At 49.4% G+C, this 14,418-nt stretch overlaps 1 protein-coding gene across 11 annotated transcripts in view; it reads right to left on the bottom strand.

Moving 5' to 3' along the window:
• The window catches only part of Ankmy1 (ankyrin repeat and MYND domain containing 1), a 53,763-nt gene that overhangs the window by 3,796 nt on the left and 35,549 nt on the right, over positions 1 to 14,418 (bottom strand). For 8 of the 11 annotated variants that reach the window (XM_045146876.1, XM_045146880.1, XM_045146874.1 and 5 more), the window contains 2 exons: positions 9,228 to 9,300; positions 8,377 to 8,537 (listed from right to left, as the gene is read on the bottom strand). The exons of 1 other annotated variant lie outside the window; for it this stretch is intronic. In XM_045146876.1, coding sequence (XP_045002811.1) covers positions 8,377 to 8,537; positions 9,228 to 9,300 — 234 coding nt within the window. Of the gene's footprint in view, positions 1 to 8,376; positions 8,538 to 9,227; positions 9,301 to 13,920; positions 14,047 to 14,418 lie in introns of those variants that run through there. 2 more of the 11 variants (XM_045146877.1, XM_045146883.1) reach the window with 2 other exon arrangements.

Below are 14,418 nucleotides of genomic sequence, written 5' to 3'. Positions count from 1 at the left end.
CAGGTCAGCCTGGGCCAGAGTGAGACCCTACCTCAAAAACAAAAAAAATTTCTAAAGGTAATATGAATGATGTTTTATAAAGTTATTTTGTATGGTGTTGATTTTATTTTGCCTCAGTATGTCAGGAAAAAAATAAAAATACTCATACTTAAAAGAAAATAAAAATAATTTCAAAAAAATATAGTGAAATAAATGAAAATGTGAAGGCAACAGTGCTCGGGAGACAGCTCTAAAGAAAGCATACTGACAAATGTCTGCAGTATGGAAGATCTCACATAAACAACCTACTCCACTCAAGGAACCAGAAAAAGAACAGAGCAAACGCAATGCAGAAAGACAGAAATAAGACTTGGAACAAAAAAATGAAATAGAAACTAGAAAAATAATAGAAAAGACCCATTAACCTGAGTTGGTTTTCTGAAATGACAAATGAAACAGGACAAACCTTTAGCAGGACTAGGGGAAAAAGGAGACATTACAACAGATGCCACAAGAATACAATGGGTTATAAGAGACAACTGGGGCCGGGCATGGTGGCACACTACTTTATCCCAGCACTTAGGAGGCAGAGGTAGATGGATCGCTGTGAGTTTGAGGCCATGCTGAGATAACGCAGTGAATTCCAGGTCAGACAACTGGACAACTTTATACCAACAAACTAGACAACTGTGGTAGTCTGAATATAAAGCAACCCACAGAGCCTCATGTGTTTGTGATTAAATCTCATATTCAGTCCCCAGCTGGAAGCACCTTTGAGGGTGGAGCCTTGCTAGAGGAGGCGTGTAATGGGGACGGACCTTGAGGTTGACTAGTCCTGCATACTGGATGTGCAGAGGCAGCTCACTCTTGCGGTCTCTATGAAGATGTGAGCCTGCCGCCTTCTCTGCTTTTCTTTTCCCCACTATGAAGCTAGGTAAGCTGAAGTAAACTTTCCTCCCATAAACTACATCTGGTCTGGGGCTTTGTCCTAGCAATGAGAAGGTAACTGCTAACACAACCCTGAAAAAAAATAACTTCCTAGAGATGACTTAACAGACCAAATCATGAGGAAATACAGTTTGAACAGGCCAATAGCAACAGAAGACATTGAGCTAAAATCATCCTGACAAAAGTCCAAGACAGAGGGCTGTATAAATTAACTGAGCAAAGCATCTAAGAAAGGTTAAATCCCTCAAAAAACTGGAGAGGGACCATTTACACACAAAAGTAGACCCACACATGTGCAGCCAACTTCTCGGATGGGACAGTAAGGATGTGCAGTAGGGAAAGGAACCTCTTCAGCAAATGGCACAGGGACAATGCTGTTCACATGGACAAGCGGACCCTTACCTGACTTAAGACCAAGTGGATTAATAAAGATTTAAATGGAAGGCTCAGAACTGTCAGACTCCTAGAAGAAAACAAGGAGTACACCCTTGATGTTGGCCTCAGAGGGAATGTTTTAGATACAACAGGGCAGGCGTAGGACTTATAGGACCTCAAAGCTGAGCTGATGGCTGCAGCATCCCTAAAGCAAAGTACGGAGTCCCAGGCAGGACTGCAGGGGCCATGGCTTGCCAAGGAGTCCCAGCTCCACAGTCAAGGGAATCTGGGCCTGGGAAGGCTAACAGGAAGCTGATGCCCCCCCCTCCCAGGCTCTGAGGGAGCAGGCTGGCCAGAGGACACCACAGCCACTGGCGTTTAGCTACACTGCCTATAGCACAGAACACAGGAGCCCCCTGGCTTCCATGAAGAACCCTGATATCCACATGCCATGCTTCTATCTCCATAACAACCAAAACACAGCCTGCTGCTGCTGCCTGTGCCCCTCAGGCCCATTCACTACAGCTCCTTTCCTACCAAGTTCCCCAGGCTGTGGCTCATTTTCCCAAAAGGTAAGGGGGTTGAAAAGAGGTGCCTATCCTTAATGCTCCACAGTCAGACCCAGGCCCCACCTTCACCAGGTAGCATCCCCTGGTCCACATGGGACTAGTCAGTCCCTCTGTATCAATAGCCTACCAAGACCTTGCCTCCGTCAGGGCAAATTCACATCAGACACCATTAATCCCCATCCCGCTTGCTGTCCTGAACCACTGTATATCTTCCCGCCCCTTCCCCACAGCCCTCTGGCCTCACTTCTCTCCCTGTGTAGATCTGGACTCTACCAGCTAAGACACTGACTGACCTGCAGCACCCTGTAACATCTCACACCTTGACTTCCTGCCACCTTGCTCCAGCCTCATCTCCTGTGGACCTCATGTGTGCTTGGCAAGCTCTTACCCAGATGGAGGGGACCAGAGGGCTGAGCTAGTGGGGAGTCCAGCCCAAAAGAGAATCCAAAAGGTCATGAAAGCACTAAAAAGGGGATCCCAGAAGGACAGCAGGTAGGGGTCCTGGACCCCACAGGCACTAGTACCTGTGTAGAGTCTAAGAAAGCACCCGAGGAAGGTGGATTCCCAGGGCAAGCATCTCTCCTCTCCCAGACTCACCCAAGGCCAGCTTCTGCCTCCCTTGTCCTCCTGTCATGAGCGACTACACTTCCCTCCCAAATTCTAAGTCCACCTGAGCTTGGGAATCAAGAAGAGGATCACATGGGCCAGAGAAGAGCACTGGCCACCTGGACTTCCTGTGTGTCCCTCCACACCCTGACTCCAAGCACTCGGGAGGCAGCAGTAAGAAGATCACCATGAGTTCAAGACCACCCTGAGACTACAGAGTGAATTCCAGGTCAGCCTGAGCAAGAATGGGACTCTACCCTACATCCCCCCAAAGAAAAGAAGCAGCAGCAGCTTGGGAGCAGCTAGGCCTATGTCTCAAGCCACTCTGAAGATGCCAGACTGCTGCTGTGAACATTCACCACTATGGGGTCTGCCCCGGTCTTGGGTTACCTGGTAGAGACATGTGTACACTGTGAGCAAGCTGGACCCTGAGCTGTGTCCTTAACACCTGCAACCCCAGCCCACCCGGCAAAATGCAGGTCCAGGGCAGTATGACTGCCCCGAGGGATACCCACCTCAGGGTGTCCGGACCCTAGAATGAGAGCAGTGACACATCTCCCAGCAGGGATAGGATTAAGGTAGAGGCTCAACAGCCGAGAGCTAAGGGTACGGTGCACTTGGAAAAGCACAAATATTCCATCTACCTACTCCCCTGGAGAGCAGTGGGGACAGAAGCAAGGGCAGCTGCTAGGGCCTGGGGAAGCTCCCACCCTGCTGGCCTCCCTCTGCCTTGGGCAGCACTGAAGGCTCATCTAGCACCTCTGCATTTCTGCCTTCTGACTGAAGGAAGTCCTGGATGTCCCTCAGGAGGCAGTGGTAGAAAAGGTGTTGGGTGACAGAGAACACCATGGGTGAGTTTTGAGTCCTGCAGCAAGTGCTTGAACGGATGAGGTGAGAGTCAAGCATCCACAGGTGTCTGACCCAGAAGCCCCTCACCCCAGTCTGACTATGTGCAAGCCCTGTGCACTCCTGTCCTGTGCTCCTAAGTGACCCCTACAGCTCTCACAGAACACCAGCCGTGTCCTCAGGAAGCTCAGCAGCCCTGCTGTGCACAGGGAGGAGGAAGGCCAGAGTGCTGGCTGCGGGCACAGCCTCCCCTACCCACGGCCGTGAAGAAAGCAAAAGCAGCTGCTTTGGGGTGTCTTCTGTCTAGCTCTTGCTCCCCATGGACATGCCAGCCTCACAACTGCTCTTGAGGGCAAGTCAACTGTGGGGTGGGGGTGAGGACAAGCTAATTGCAGAGACAGCAAAGGTACTAGGAGAGCTGGAAGGGGGACTCCTGGGAAGAACGGAGGGTGGGGGTTGAAGGTGATCATGGGATGAGCAAGGCCCTTAGGAAAGCCAGATGGGTGATCCTTGCGAAAGCATGGGCTCAGTTCCCTCCTGAGCCTCTAGCCCTGCTCCAGCATCAGCCTCCATGCCACAGGAACAACCTTCCCAGTTCCAAGGGCTTTCTAGAATGTATACCCTGGGCCACATGGGCCTCCTTACTCTCATGTGAACCCCCACAAAAGGCAGGACCCCAGTGACATCCCACATACCATCCCATCAGATCTCTCTTCACCAACACCCACCAAAAGTGGCATTTCTCACACATCATTCCCTTTCTGCTAAAACCCAGACCACACCCCCACCTGAGACACAGGGACCAGGCCATCTTGTCCTCTCCCAGAGGGCAAGGCCTCACTATGGTGCTGCCATAGCAGAAGAGCCCATGTGGCAGTTCTGAGCCTGTGGGCACTAAGAAAGACACAAGCAGGGGCCCAGCAAGAGCCAGTCTGACCAACACAGGGAGACACACGAGGCCAGCATGGCAGGCATATACTGACTGTGATCATGTGTGGCAGTAACAGGGAGGCCAAAGCAGGAAAGACAGGAAGAGCTCTGTGTATATATGTACGTGTGTACACGTGTATGTGCGTGTGTGTACATGTGTGTGGTGGGGGTGGTCAGTAGCACTACACAGGACAGTGAGGATGGACGGGAAGGGCCAGCAGGGCTCCTGGGCTGTGCTTGGAAGGCAGAGTTTCCAGGTAAGTGGGGTGTGATGAGTGAAAGCCTCAGCAGAGCTAGCAACAGTTCCTGTGTGAAAGAACCTGGTTCACCATATCAGCTTCTGCAACTCTTAGCAATCCCAAGATCCCCACCATCTCCGCATTGATCCAGACACGACACTAGAAAGACACGGAGCAACAGCCGCAGGTCTCAGGAGTCGTGGGTTGGCTTGTCGGGCGGCCATGAAAATACGCTACGTGCTGCAGCTTGAGACTGAAGGGCTCAGGGTGAGCCAGCTGCAGTGCCAGGGGACAAAGAGCATGCGCCTCAAAGGAGAGAGCAGCAGTGGGGACTGGCCACCACTGACCTGCGGAGAGACCTACCTGGTGCCTGACATGGGAGTTAGCTCTAGGCTGACTAAAGTGACTGTGGGCATCTGGGCAAAGAGCGCCCTCCTGACACAGCCCTGCCTGGTGACTGCTTGTCAGCAGTTCTGGCCTTGAAGGTGGGACTGATGAGTCTGATAGCATAACAAAAGCTTCTAAAGAGGGTGAGAAGCTGTGAGAAGCTTCTTTCCACAAGAGGCAGAGAGGGGGTCACAGTGCTACAAAGCTCTTACACAGCAAGAAGAGAATGCAAAAACAATAGAAGAGGCACACCCATGTGGGCAGGTGATGCCCTACTGTGTAAGGAAGGTCATTCTAACAGCAGCACTGGCTCCAAGAGACTGGCAAGAGCACTCCCAGAACTCAAGGAATGCTTCCCACCAACTGAGGGGTGAACAGGCCAAAGGTGTGTGCACGGTTGCCCTTGAAAAGCTCAAGAATGGAGTGACTGGAGTCACCATCCACAGGTACCAGGTGGACATGCTCAGCTGCCACTCCAAGCACAGCAACACCCGTCACACACTGATTCTGATATGATGGGGCCAACACAATGTTAGAAAGTCAGGTTCAGATCACAACATGGTCCACTTTTAGTTAATCAATAGAGGGGTGTTTAAGAGCATGCATGTGGGCACAGGGGAGGGTGGTGCTGGGCTACTTACGTGTCTTTGTGCACATGTATACAAACTAATAGCCAAGTATGTTTCCCAGTATGTTGAGAACAAGCATTAAGATGATTTTTACCATTCTTGCCTTTGCCTCTTTGTTAAAAAACAAAACAAACAAACAAAAAAAAAACCTGTTCAAATACTGAATCAGAATTAAGCACAGGAAAGCTATAGGAAACATTGCAGAAAAAATACTTATGAGCATAGGTTCGTTCTGTGGCCTTGTTTGCACGAGAAAAGTTCCCCGTTTGCCTCAGTCCTGTGTGCCTGCACACCTGTGTCTCTGTGTGACGTGTCCTATGGAACTGAGTCTCTGAGTCCCTACACACCTGTGTGCCTGTGTCCCTATGTACTGAATCCCTGTGTGACTACTTCCTGTGTGACAGTATCTTGGCATTTCTACATGTCTGGAGAGCTGGGGGCATGTTGGAAGGATACACAAAGGGTAATGATGGACATTCCTGCTGTTGGGATAACTCGTTTGCTTTCTTTTGATTTGCATATATTCTGTAATATACAATTAAGCTTCAATAAGAAGCATTCTATGGTGTCCATGTGTACCCAGCTGTCAACATGGGTAGCACACCCCCACTCAAATCCCCCACCAGCCACAGCCCTCTGTAACCGGAAGCCAGCTCACCCACACTGACAACTGCCCAGTGTTGGGAGCAGAGCTAACCATCCTGCCTATTGGGAACGCCACCCCTACCAGAGAGCTGGTAGCTGAGCTGCACAGAGAAGGGCTTCTGCCTCTGATTAGGGCTGACCTTTGTGGGACACAGGAACCTCACCCTCCCTTCCCCACCCCAGGAATCTCTCACCTTGAACAAGAGACCAAGGAAGCCAGGCAGAGTAACTGCTGCTGTGGCTGTCGGCAGGCCCAAGGCCAGCCAGGGTGGGATCCTCACCACCCTAAACAGCTCTACAACCCCTTTCCCATCTCCCTTCCCCCCAGCCTTGCACCTGGTCATTTTGCTCTCAGGAATGATTCTAGACTCCTTGTCCTCTCTGGACATCCGATGCTTTATCCTATGAAGAAACAGATGACCCCAGCTCCTTCTGCCCAGGGCAAGGGGTGGATGCTGCTGCTCCCTACTGCCCACCTTGCTCCCCTTCTCCATGAAAAAAAGTCTGACTCTCCAGGGCAGACCTACCCACCGTCAACATGGGTAGTATACCTCACCCAAAGCCCCCACCAACAGTGGCTCTCTGGAGCAGGAAGTCAGCTCACCCACAGTGACAACTGCCCAGTGCTAGGGAATAAGACTAACCGCCTGTTGGGAACACCAACACTGCTTCAGTCCTCCCCCACCTCTGTCAGCTCCCATGGCATTCCCAGCATATGGCAGCCATTCAGCTCATGCATGTGGAACAGAACACCTGGAGCCTGGAGGGAGCGCAGAGCTGAAAGAAGGGCCCTAGCCAGCAGGGGAGGCTCCTGTAGGCAGCAGCTAATCAAAGGCCAGCACCAGGCTGAGCTGGGAGCTGACCTGCAATCACCTCTTTCTCCCAGTCCTGACTGGCCCTTTACTTCTCTGTACACTCAGCCTTTCCCCTTTTCCCTAGAGGCCAGAGCACAGCCTGGGCCAGACCCTGTGGGAAGGCAGCAAGGCAAACACAGCCAGTGTGGACAGGAGTCCTGGAACTTGACCCAGGAGGGGACAGAGCAGGGCATAGACTTAAAACACACAACTGGCCACTTTATTGTGAGGTCAGGACAGGGAGAGACCTCTATCACACAGCTACAGTACTGCAGACACTTTCTGCATTAGGCCAGCACAGGGGCTAGCAGCTAAGAGGTGGCCCTGTGGACAGGCGAGCCAGGGGCACAGCCCTGGGCCCCTCCCCAGACCCAGGGTCAAGCACTGCTCCATCATCAAGAGTCTGCCGCCTTCCAGGATGGGTCCTCGAAGCGGGGCACTGGACAGATGAGAGGAGGCACAGGAAGGAAGAAGATGAGAGCCTTGGCTGTCTCATTTATGCAAAAAACTTGAGGGGAAGCTAAGAAAGGCCTGGAGCAGGGACTCAGCGGATCCCAGCAGCTGCTCAGCTTTGTCACCTGAACCAAAATGCTACTTTTTGTGCCTCCTCTGTCCCACATGGTGAGGAGAGCCATACCTCACTTGGCTAAGGACTGTATTTAACCCTCTCTTGCACTTTGTCCAATGCTTACACATGTTCCCTGCAGTAGGGGACACTGTTGGCTGTGATTACCCTTCAAAGACTCATCTCCCAGTCCCCAATTGGTCCTGGGCTCTGCAAGCCAAAAGTTCACAACCAGTTTCTGAGGTACTCCACTGAGGGTACCCATCATGAAAAGCCCAGTGTTACAGAGGGTAAACCAGAGATGCATAGAATTCAGGGCAGGCCCCACATGCAAGGGCAGCCCAGGGAAGGGCACTGAGGAGCAGCAGCCCTAGCCTCCCCTTCCTGCGATCTCAGCAGGTGCCAAATCCAGGGCATTGGCTGCTGCCCTCAGAGCACTGAGCCTGGAGTGAGGTCAGGTCACATCAGACACCTGTATGGAACTCATGCCTTTGGCTAGTCCTTGGTGGCATCAAGGAAAGGAAGAATGCAGGCAGGGTCTGTCTAGAAGCACACATAGGCATCCATGCCCCGGGTCTGCAAGGGCAGTGGCCACACATGGTGGCACGTGTCACTGCAGCTGAAGAGGGCAAGGCTGCCTCCCTGGCCTCCTTGCTGCCACCCCACCCCACCCCCTGGGCCCAGCTAGAGTCTGCCAAGTTCTGGGAACTGAAGGGCTTTCAGAGGCCTGCACCCGCCAAGGCCTGTGTCTCTGAAAGCAACAAGCCTCTCACCCAGCCAGCCCAACAGTGGTGCTCAACCTACACATGGTCACCATGTCACTGCAGTCCTTCTTGTGGAAGTCAGTCCAGGCCTTGGTCTTGCAGTACTTGCTGCAGGTGAGGATCCCATAGCAGCGAGGACAAGGGGTGAGGCGGACCCCAACAGAGCGGCCGCAGTGGTAGCAGAACTTGAAGAAGGGGATGCTGCAACCAATTCCCGAGTCAGGTCTGGGCCTGCCACAGAGCTCCTAGGACACTCGTGCCACTGACCACCCCACTAAGGAGGTGAGCACCACACGAGGACAAAAGACCCGATGTTCTCCTGCACAGGGTTACTTAGAACAGGGAACAAGCTCGCGTGGACATGTTGCTATAATGGGTGATTAAGCAAACACTGCTCATTTGAAGATGCCCAAGGTGGGACATCAACATGGGGACTTGAATAAGCTCAGGGAATGGCTATGAGTCATGCTACCAGGGTGAGCTGGCTACCCGAAGGCAGAACTCAGGGCCTGCCTCAAAGCCAACCTCCCCTTAGTGACTCTCACCCCAGTGCCCTTTCTAGTTCTGACCCTGCCCCTCCAAATTCATGATGAGAGTGCCCCCAGGAATGAGGCAGCCTGCATCACAGAAACTCTGAGTAAAAGCAGAACCTAGGCCTAACCTCTGTTCTGCCCTGGGAGCTGCCCACCCACCTAAGGACATGGAGCCCACGTATGACACACCGACCCACCCAGGATAGCCCCTTGAGTGTGTTCTGAGACCCCATCTGCAACCCTCACCCTGGATGCAGCCCATGTCTAGAAGCTGGGCTGCCTAGACAGCACTATGCCCCTCAGGTCAGAGGAAGCGTGCTGCTCTGGAAGGGCAGTGGGGCCAGCCCCAAGCACTCACTGGACCATCTTCTCAGATGTCCTGGACGTACTTGAGCTCCTCTTCTTCAGCCTCTGGCTGGGGGACAGCTCCGCTACAGACAAAGACCTAGGTGAGTGCCCAGCAAGGAGGGTACCTACTCTGCACCTGCATGGAGCTCACCCACCTGGAGGCCCTCCCTAGACTCCACCTGCCTCACTCCTCCCATCACAGCCCCCCATGCCACACCACTACAGGTCTTGCCCTTCTCTGAGAGGAGTTCCCTTGATAGTACCCTACTTTTCTCTGAGGACCTGTTCATTTTCCCTCATTGCCCCCCATACACACACTAGGGTTAGTTACTGTTTTTTGCTTAGAGACCATCTTAGCTAATTATTTTAAGTTTACTATGATGGTTAATCTTACTTTACAACTTGATGGGATTTAGAATCACTAGGAGACACATCTCTGAGCATGTTTGTAAGTATATTTCCAGAGAGATTTAACCAATATGAAACCCCTCCTAACATTAAATACGGGCAACAACATCCCCTAAGCTGGGGGCCAAACTAAATGAAGAGGAGAAATCATGTGGATGACCAGCACTCACCTCTGCTTTCTGACTGCCGTCAGTGTTGCATGCCTACCCCATGCCATCCCATGACTGACTGCCTTCCTCTTAAACATAAGTCAAAATAAACCTTCCTGCCTTAAGTTGCTTGTGTCAAGTATGTTATCACAGGATGAGAAAAGTGATACAGAAAACTGGTACTGAGAAGTAAGGCAACTGTTTTGATAACCCTAACCATGTGGTTCATAGACCTTTGGAATTGGTTTTCAGGAGGAAGGTGGAAGAGTTTGAAACCGCAGGCTAGTGAAGCCCTAGGATGCAGAGCTTAATGGGCTATTTTGGTGGCAGTTTGAAAGACTAGTATGCCAAAAGAACTGTGGACATTGCAGGGCTCATGAGGATTCAGAGGGGACCAAGGACTCTCTTGGAACCTGGAGTAGAAGCTATTTGTGTTACATTCTCGCAAAGAATCTGACTGCATACTATCCATATCCCAGTGAATCTGAAGTAATAGACTAGTTGCTCTGGCAGAGGAAATTTCAAGACAAAATAGCATTTGGGCTATGCCATGGTTACTGCTCACTGTTTTTACTCAGATCTATAGTTAGAAAAAAAAGAAATGTATGAAAATGTGCAGTTTAGTGAGGAAAGGTGTGTGAGCAAGTTTAGGGTTGCATACTTCTCATTGTTGAAGAGACCAGCACCACTAAAGAGAAAGCTCAGGCAGGGCTGGGGAGGTGGCTCAGAAGTTACAGGCACTCGGTTGCAAAGCTTACCAGTCCAGCTTCAATTCTCTAGCACCCACATAAAGCTGCTTATGGGCCAGACTTGTTTACAGTGGTTACAGACCTTGTCTCAAAGAAGGTAAATACAGACAACTTCTCTGACCTCCACATGCACACCATGGCACATGCATACACACATGCACAAATAAATAAATAATGTTTTAAAAGTGGGGAGAGCAAGAGCGAGTGAGTGAGAGAGAGAGAGAGAACAGACACTGGGTCTACAGAAGGATGCCCAGAAGGCAAGACCCCATGCATTAAAGGTTCCAACTTGGGAAAATGCAAACTCATTTGAAAGGAGAGAGCCTAAACTGAGATGCCACCACAGGGGTTACCTGCACCAAAATGGCCACCTAATTAAATGTTTCCTCAGGGTTGGTCTAGAAAGCACATGGAAACATTGCATCTGTGGCCCAAGGAAGCCAGGTTACATCTTGGGATGACAGCAAAACCTGGCAACATATGAGACTAATTTTATAAGCATGCAAAATGCAGGAGTGATACCATCAATCACAGGGTATAAGAGGGCCTACACCTATCAAACTGTCTATCAAAAAAGTAAGTGTTATCTCTATTTTCCGGGTGCTAACTTACTCTCCGTTGGAGAATCTGCTTCTCTTTTCCAGATAGATGCAGATCCTAAGAAGAGAGCTGCCCCAACATACCTCAAAAGGGGCCCAACTGAAACTAAGGACAACTGGTGAAATAAGCAAGGGTGATGTTTTCCTGTGAACTGGATACCAGCACAAAGGGGAAGGAGATCAACGCAGAGAAAAATCAACTCCTACCAAATCAGAGAGCCAAAGCCTCAGAGGTCCCCAACACCTCAGCACTGAAGCAGACCAAAAATGAACCCAACATGGCTCAGGGAAATCTTGCGGAAGAGGGGGCGGAAAGAATGTCAGAGTTACATGTTGGGTCATGATTTGCAGAGACATTTATCATACTAATAACTAGGGGCTATCTCCACAATGCATGACCCATTTTCATTAACAAGGAGGGTCTAATGGGAGGGGGTAGATCACAGATGAGCCTAAATAATGGTACCAAACTGCCTGTATTCACTGAAATGAAAACTAATAAATTAAATTAAAAAAAAATGCAGGAGTGAGGCGGTCATGGAGGTATGCACCAAAGTTCCAGAAAGCCTCAGAGGCCATGTAATGTATGAGTTTCAGTGTTCTAAATCCCTGCAAAGAGATCCTGAGAGTTCACTGTGTCAAGCTGTGAGGGTCAACACTAAATTGCAATGGAGACCAGACCCCAGGACTCTGGAGGTGCAGGCCATCTGCCAAGGAAATCTGCAGGCACTAAGTAGAGCTGGCACAAGAAAAAAAGCTACATGTACTACAGGCAATACACTGGAAGGGCAAGGTTACTCAGGGCTGTTGGAGCCCAGACACTGCCATTAAGAGCCTCAGCTGTCAGACATGGAGCTGCAGGATTTGGTGTTTGCCCTGCTAGATTTCAAGTCTTTCTTTGGCCTGATCTTTCCCTACTAGACTTTCACTCTTCCATTGTAGGTTGGGAATATTCACCCCTTGCAATTGCATATTGGAAGTACATATGTGTAGTTTTGATTTTTCAGGGCTAATAGGTAAGAGTTTGGATGAGTCTCAGAAGGGACTCTGCATTTATAGCTTTGAACAATGTTGGAACTGTTAAGACTTTGGGGACTTTTAGAGATGGACTGAGACAATTTGTTCTGAACCAAATATGTGTGGCCATGACCCAGGAACATGGACTCAGGTTACTCCAAATACCATGTCCCAACATGGTTAAGAGTTTCATGAAGTGTTTATAGTAACAGAACAAAAGAAAGCCATATACTTGTAACACAACTCTGAGTGCCTGAGTTCAGCTCAGGTCCCATGTAAAAGCAGGAAGCTGTGTGGCAAGCTTCAGTGTACCTACAATGGAAAAGGAATCAAGACATGAGCATTTCAAGGACTGATGCAAAGAAAGCCATAAGTCAAGACACCTTTAAATATAGTGGTAGGAGCATCAGGTATGAAAGTTTCAGCAAAGTGAAGGTCTCTATTATAGGCTGCAGATGACATTAGTAGCCTTTGGGTTGGTGAAAGATATGGATCTACTTCTATCCTTCAGAAGGATTTACCTAATAGTTACAAAATGTTAGGCATACACAGAAGTGGGCAGTAAATGACTGTTCAGTGAGCTAAAGATAACCCTAGATAATTTGTTCCTGTAACTACAACATTCCATCCCTTCACAATGTATTATTTACTTATTTATTTTCAAGTAGAGAGAAATAGAAGAGAGACAGACAGAGTGAATGGGCATGCCAGGGTCTCCAGCCACTGCAGACATACTCCAGATGCATGTGCCACTTTGTGCATCTGGCTTTACGTGGGTACTGGGGAGTTGAACTTGGGTCATTAGGCTTTGAAGGTAAGTGCCTTAACCACTGAGCCATCTCTCTAGGCCTCTCTCCAATTTTCTCGAGCAGCTAGCCATAGAATAGTGCTGGCCAGTCTTCTTGAGATGGCCTGTACAGGGATAGGATACCTTCCAGTGAGTTGTTGGCCAGGGAGGTCCCTAATGCCTCCAAAATATTACAGGCCATTGCCGAGGCTCTTGGTTTCCTACCAGGAATAGATGTTAAGACCCTATTGCTAAAGACTCCACATACTTGGGCTGCAAGGTCACTGAAAAATCCTGCTGAAACTGAGCTGAAAACCTCCTCCATGTACACCAGCTTACAGAAAGTTGGAAAAAGCCATGCTGCATGCAGTTCAATGGGACAGAGAAATCACCAGTGGAGATACTCAACAGTGGCAATGCAAACCTTAAATTTGGCCAGCCAGGACAAATGAGCCAATGAGCACAATAGTGGCATGTCTGTTATGGGGAAAACCAGCTGCTCTCTAATTAGACTGGAGGTCCACTCCACGGGAGAGAATATATGCCTGATACTGAAAACCTATGACAGAGAAAGTTGGGTGTTAGTTTTTGAGCTGTCTTGCTCAAAAAAGTGGGTCCATAGACCACCTCAAGCTGCCATGCCAAAGGCAGAAACTACATATTATTCTATATGATTGCTATTTCAATCTAACAACACACAAATAAGAACCTTGCTCTTATTATCAGAGCTATCTTTGCTGCTGTCTTTTGTATAAATTTCAATTTCCATCTAGATGCGCCTGCTTTTAGTCAGAATTCCCTGTAGAATTTTCTTACTAAGTAGGTCTGTTCACAATGAATTCTCTCTGTTTTTGTTAGTTATATGGGAATCTGCACCTTTTTTCCCCCCAGTGCTAGGGATCAGACTCAGGGCCTTGTATATGCTAGGCAAGCACTGTACCATTGAGCCACATCTTCAGCCCTTGTCTTCATTTCTTAAAGGTGATTCTGATACCTATAAAATCTTGGTTGGGAGTGATTTCCAATGCAAAGTCAACTGTTAGTCTTGTTGGGACTTCCATGTAGGTACCAAGTCATGTTTTCTTGATGTTCTTGAGACTTTCTCCTGGTCCTTGGATTTCTGAAATTTTTGTAGGTTTGGGGGTTTTTAGTATTTTATTAAGAACTTTGATTGTTTTTTTAATTTATTTATTTGAGAGCGACAGACACAGAGAGAAAGACAGATAGAGGGAGAGAGAGAGAATGGGCGTGCCAGGGCTTCCAGCCTCTGCAAACGAACTCCAGATGCGTGCGCCCCCTTGTGCATCTGGCTAACGTGGGACCTGGGGAACCGAGCCTCGAACCGGGGTCCTTAGGCTTCACAGGCAAGCGCTTAACCACTAAGCCATCTCTCCAGCCCAAGAACTTTGATTTTTGACATTTTATTATAATGCACCTGTGGATTTCCCTGCACTTAGCTTTCTTGGGCTTATCTTCCAAAATTTATTGACCA

Source organism: Jaculus jaculus, chromosome 4, assembly GCF_020740685.1.
Source record: "Jaculus jaculus isolate mJacJac1 chromosome 4, mJacJac1.mat.Y.cur, whole genome shotgun sequence".
Lineage (NCBI taxonomy): Eukaryota > Metazoa > Chordata > Mammalia > Rodentia > Dipodidae > Jaculus > Jaculus jaculus.
Note: the sequence above shows the minus strand (reverse complement) of the source record. Positions and strands in the feature narration are given on the sequence as shown.